This window comes from Alosa sapidissima, chromosome 11, assembly GCF_018492685.1.
Source record: "Alosa sapidissima isolate fAloSap1 chromosome 11, fAloSap1.pri, whole genome shotgun sequence".
NCBI lineage: Eukaryota > Metazoa > Chordata > Actinopteri > Clupeiformes > Clupeidae > Alosa > Alosa sapidissima.
In genome coordinates this window covers 37029649-37035840 of record NC_055967.1, presented here as the reverse complement: position 1 = coordinate 37035840, position 6192 = coordinate 37029649, and the positions used below count along the sequence as shown (strand labels likewise).

Genomic DNA, 6192 nt, shown 5'->3' with positions numbered 1-6192 from the left:
TATAAGACCACTGATAGGAGTTGACATGCTATGGCACCTCTGAGAACGCCATGCCATTGCAGCAGCATTAGGTCCAGTTCCACAGCTGAGGCAGTTATGGTGGCCAGTGTGAAGCCAGAGGAAAGTGACCCGTTACATAATACAATAGGCACAAATACTACTTGTGCTGAACAATGGGTCTTGAGCAGTGGAGAAAATGGGACGCTGGGAACTTGCTGGTTTATTTTGAGGAATATGAGCACGTCAGCAACCCTGTCAGCAGGCCTCTTCTGCGCCATCCGCATGGGGTTTCAATGAAGGAGTATTCTTCATTTTGTAACAGTAAGTGTTTCATTGAAGGAGTATTCTTCATTTTGTAACACTAAGTGTTTCATTGAAGGAGTATTCTTCATTTTGTAATGTTGGTACAACTAAGTGTTGTGAGAATGAAACAAAAACACAAAGCATTGCGTCATGTTATGTTGTTATCCTCATTCTAACACTCTCATTGCATAATAAAAGATTTACCACATGAGAAGTTCTGTGTATATGTAACGGTTAAATGGATTAACCTATGATTTATGCATATGTTTGGTAAAGTAATGGTCAGACCAAGACACGGTATTGTAGCCTACAATGGTTTTATGTGCCTTGATCAGGTGTCATAGGCCAGGACTAATATGTTTTCAGGTAGCATTTTGCATTTTCTTTTGTTATCAATTTTTTATTTTATCATCTTTAAGTTTCTCTATAGATTCCTTGTATTTAAAAAATACTAATATTAAAAACGAATATTTGCAATGCACTGATATACACTTGATGTTCAGATTTTTATGTCAGTTAGACAGATTTGATCATTTGTCATTATTGAATCATTTATTTTCTCTTTATCTTAAGAATTGTTTGTGGTGTATGCTTTTTGGGATTGATAATCAAATCTGGAGCTATGTACTTTGTATAGATGTTCCCAGCACTCATCAGAGTGTCTTATAACAACACCAGTGGAGTGCACTCGTATGCTGTATACTGTGACTCCAATAAATTACAAACTGACCGCTGTCTTTTTAAAGAGCGTGTCCAGTCTATCCACAAATAGTCCTCTTTCCAGGTTAGAAATGAATGTAAGTAAGGCACTCTCTTTGCCCTTTGGTAGAGAGAAAGCCTGATTCACAAAAGACTGTTTATCCTGGCAAAACAGACTGGTACAACGTCAGAGAAAATGACCCTGAAATGCTCTCACTGCTCGGATCATTGTCCGTCCGCTGCAGAGACAGAATCAGAGGGTGTCAGATGGAGCAGCTTGCAGCTGCTGAGTCATGCAGACCACTCTTACGGAAAGTGTCCCGTCGGCATCTTCCCTGAAGGTCCCCGCTGCAGCCACGGCCATCCTTACCAGACAGATGGACAGCCATGACCCCGACACTTGGTCACTGTCAAATCCACCAAGCTGTGAATGTCAACACCTAGAGTAGGCAGTGTGGTCGCAGCCAGAGAAGGCAGCCTTTTTGCACTGTTTTCTGCTGCAAGGAAATGCACAAATTGACAAATGGTAAAATGAGAAAATATTTATTTATCAAAATAGTACATCCAGACATTTTTAGAAAAAATTGTTCTTTACACACATTATGTTGTCAAGGCAAAAGTGATGTGTTTCAGTGCCAACTCATTTAGCTGAGTTCAACTAATCAGCATTCAGGTACAAACCTATGAAGGCCTTTATGCATAGGACACATTGTATATGTTTATGCATAGGGCACATTGTATACATTTATGCATAGGGCACATTGTATAATTTATGCATAGGACACATTGTATACATTTGTGCATAGGACACATTGTATACGTTTATGCGTAGGACACATTGTATACGTTTATGCATAGGACACATTGTATACGTTTTCTGCTGATTAGCACAGTGGTTAGTGTTCCAATATGCACACTGAAATAAGGTATGACTAAAGCATGACGCAAAGGCCTCTGACATTGAAAATACTGCTGATGGAAATAAAGATATGAACTGCACTACTGGGCAAAATATAACCTTATAGCTTTAGCTGAGTGAGAGTGATCAGATGTTTGTTTAACATTTTATATTGAAATGTCACTTTGTCAATGTCAATTTCCTTTTTATCATTGTAAAGTGCAAATGCAGCGTTAGAAAGTGTATTACATTAGTAGGTGCATAATTCTTTCAAATGTAATAAGTGCTAAGAAACCTGTTAAGAGCTCTGGAGGAACGTATGGCTTCTTATTTACCAGTCCTATTCTCCAGACAGTGCTTTCTTATGGAGGAACTTACGGCTTCTTATTCACCAGTCCTATTCTCCAGACAGTGCTTTCTTATGGAAGAAGTTATACAATCCCAATACTGTATCTAATAACCGCATCAGCTAAAGCTGTATCTCTCATTAAAGACGCATTTCAACGCACTGATCTGGACCCGCAATAAGGCATTCTCCAGGCCCCATTTTGCCCCTGACTAGACACATATAACTGATTCAGCCAATCCAGGACTTATATTATTCAGTGTTTTCATCTGAGGGTTATCAAGCATTAAGAGACCTGAGACATTTAGCTGAACACAATGACTGAATGGCAACTTATTCAGTCAGTGGTCAAAACATCACTAGTGATGTGTATATAGTTGTATATCACATGACTAAGCACATTAATGCACTAGCTGTTCCGTAACAGAGTACTCTGCACTGTATCTAAACAATCACAACAATGTGTATGTAACATGAGTAGGTTACTATGCATATTTATAGCGTGAATAAATAATATTAATATAAAACCCTGATATGGGCATGATGGACAAAACAAGAATGTTAAAAGAATGTATATGCACCATGTGGAATTATTGAAAGGGGTTCTTTAGGTCTTCTTTACTTTAACTGTACAAATCACATTGAAAAATAGAAATAAAATCAATTTACAAGATGCATTAGGCTATTTTACAAAAACGCAAATTATTGCTAAGTTTTACATTAGCCTTCCCCCTAAATGTTCAAGAGGCAGTTATTATTAAGTAATGAAAAAAATATATAACTGTCAAAAAGTGTTTAGCATAGCATAGTGTTTAGCATATCCACCACAGTAACAGGTATACATACTCTCGTGCACAGCAATTGAACTATAACACGCAGTTAAGTAGGCTAGATGTTGTATAGGTCATTGCCTACTTCCTGAAAAGTCTACACAGTCTGTAAAAATCTCAGAGACATTTTCTTCAGACTATGTTTGCGATAGTCATCACGTTATATAACGTTATCACGTTATTGTAATTTGTTACATTCTAAAAGGAGCTGCAGCTTACACTATTAATCAAATTAAGGATAGCTGCACAGGAAAGTTCAAGCGTGTCGGTTGTACCTGCTGTTCAACATTCCACCACACAATGGCGCTCCGACACCGTCAGACGAAGAAGTGTTTAGACAGCCAGCACAGTAGGCCCACGGGTGGTTAGTCTATTAGGCTACCTTTAAACACCACCTCCTCTCACATTAGCTGAACGGTTCCACTTTGACCTCACAATGTCGGTTATAGGTCAGTCGAAAACATCAGGGTAACAGCTTCAGTGCCATTCAGCCTACTAAGGTTCTGCACAGGTGGGCATAGGATATGACGCCACACACAGAATACGGTACATGCAATTTTCACCTTTCGATCTTGTAATCTGTGTTTTTTTGAATATATGTGTATAAATCAAATTATTCAGATAATTTTGGAGAAGAATATAATACATTTCAAAAGTAAAAACTTAATTCTTCAACAGAAAAGTTGAAGCATCCAGGAGTTGTTTGTACGCTCAGACATCTGTCAGCTTCCCAGTGTAAGTCTCCAGAGAACCGAGGTTGATGTATCTAGATGTATCCAAATCGTCTTCCATCATTTCAGCATGAATGAGAGAAGGCTTACTATCGTTTTCCTTCACTTCGACATAAAATGACCCTTCCCGAGCGCATGTGACATGGACGTATTCTCTATCATCCTCCTTATCGTTTTCCCTGCGATAGAAATAGCTAAAATTTGATACGATGACAGGTACGGGTAGGGCAATAGTTAGCACACCAGCAATGGCACACATGGATCCTACTAATTTTCCTCCAATGGTCACCGGGCTCATGTCTCCATAGCCCACGGTCGTCATAGTCACAACTGCCCACCAGAACGAATCAGGGATGCTCGGGAATCCAGCTGCTGGATCATCAGCTTCTGCGAAGAACACTGCACTCGCGAACAATACGATGCCAATGATGAGGAAGAAAATCAAGAGACCGAGTTCTCTCATGCTTGCGCGTAGGGTCCGCCCCAAAATCTGGAGACCTTTGGAGTGGCGGGAGAGTTTGAAGATGCGAAACACTCTCACCAACCGGATAACTCTCAGAATGGCTAATGACGCAGCCTGTTGGTGGCCTCCTTGGGTTTCTGCCAGCTCCAAGCCCAGAGTAACGAAATATGGCCCAATAGCCACAATATCAATCACATTCATGATGTCTTTATAGAAAGTAGTCTTGCTAGGACATGCCAGGAATCTCACCACAAATTCAAAGGAGAACCACACTATACAGAGAGTCTCCAATATAAAAAATGGATCTGTGAACGGATTGTGCTTTTCCTCATTGGTTGTCCCATTCAGAAGGTGGTTACTGAATACACTGGTTTCTTCCCTGAACTCTGGTAACGTTTCCAAACAAAATATTACAATAGATATCAAAATGACCAATACGGAGACTATGGCAATAATCCTTGCTGCTCCAGAACTGTCGGGATATTCAAACATCAGCCATATTTGACGCTGAAGTTCGTTTGATGGCATTGGTCGTTGTTCTTCTTTTGACAAACCCTCGTCTTCAATAAAATTGTCAAGCACACCATCTTCGATCTCGTAAAATTTAATTTCTTCCATAAACATATCAACCGGCACATTGATAGGCCTCCGGAGACGCCCTCCAGACTGATAAAAGTACAGGATGGCATCGAAGCTGGGTCGGTTCCTGTCGAAAAAGAACTCATTTTTCACTGGATCAAAATACCGCATTCTTTTACGAGGGTCCCCCAATAGAGTGTTCGGGAACCGCGCGAGGGTTTTCACCTGGGTCTCGAAACGCAGGCCAGAGATGTTGATCACCACCAACTCGCTACATTCCTGGTCTCCTCGCTCCAAATCGCTTCCATCTGTTTGCATTGGGTTCACCGTCAGAATTTCATCACGGATCTCTGGGCACACCACTGTCATCTTTGCCCCCCGAGGGTGACGCGAGTCGCTTCGAAACGGCCCCAGCCCGTACGCCTCACCCCACCAACTCTTGGCAAAACCTGCCACTTTGGCGGCTGTTGTCGAAACAAGGGCTGAGTGAATTCAACCCACGTATAGCAGGTTACAGATGTTTCTTTTCTTGCGTTTTACTTCCTGTTAACCATGTCTCACAACTTGCTGTCGCATAGGACTTGTGTACAACGGTTGCGCACGGAGAAAAGCATGAATGGATATGGGGTTCACACAGTGCTTTAAACAGCTGAACCCTCCCCGATTTGATTGACATGCTGACGCCTCCTTGTTGAGCACTTGTCAGTACAGAAGTTATCATAACTGTTAATGGCAATACATTAGTATTGTAAAACAGTTTTAAATAGAAGTTACAACTAATACCTCTTCACCATCCCTTAATTATATTTTAGGAATATAACGTTAGATCAAAATGTTGGATTTGATTTTGGGAATCTAAAAATGGTTGAGGTAAATGCTGAAGATGGCTGAAATGAAATGCATTCAAAAAAGAACACTTTGAAAATGTATTTAGATATTAATAAATCAAATAGTAAGTGACTTTATACAATCTTGTAAAATATTGTAAGATGTTTTCCAAAGACCACAGATTTTAAGATCAACACTTGGTATTGGATCTTGTGGATAGCAATGCATAGTTTAATGCAGAAAGTCTGTCGGTCCTGGCTATGGCAGTGGAAACTGCTGGCTTGACTGACATCTGAGTATCCACCAAGGATAACGTCTTCAGGAAGCCAAAATAACACTCCCATTCCAAGCACCTACGGGATTCAATTTTACAACCAGGAACATGGACACTTCAATGTAACCTTTCTTTGGGGTCATATTAGATAAGATATGGATATTAACTAGTGATATTATTCCTCGTGCAACATTATGTCACTAAATCATTTAGTTTTTCTCCCAAAAGTACAGTTTATGTT

The 6192-nt window shown here is 40.2% G+C and overlaps 1 protein-coding gene across 1 annotated transcript; it reads right to left on the bottom strand.

Annotated features, from left to right (window-relative positions):
• Positions 1-1461: 1461 nt before the first annotated feature.
• kcna6a (potassium voltage-gated channel, shaker-related, subfamily, member 6 a) lies at positions 1462-5452 on the bottom strand. Its single transcript, XM_042110068.1, has 2 exons — positions 3352-5452; positions 1462-1499 (listed from the first exon to the last, which is right to left on the bottom strand). Exon 1 carries the CDS (start codon positions 5216-5218, stop codon positions 3788-3790), a length of 1431 nt encoding a protein of 476 aa, XP_041966002.1. The 5' UTR covers positions 5219-5452; the 3' UTR covers positions 1462-1499; positions 3352-3787.
• Positions 5453-6192: the final 740 nt, after the last annotated feature.

What these genes read in the sequence shown, in the direction of transcription:
- kcna6a (XM_042110068.1), bottom strand. Translation starts at nt 5,218, where the DNA reads ATGACAGTGGTGTGCCCAGAGATCCGTGATGAAATTCTGACGGTGAAC.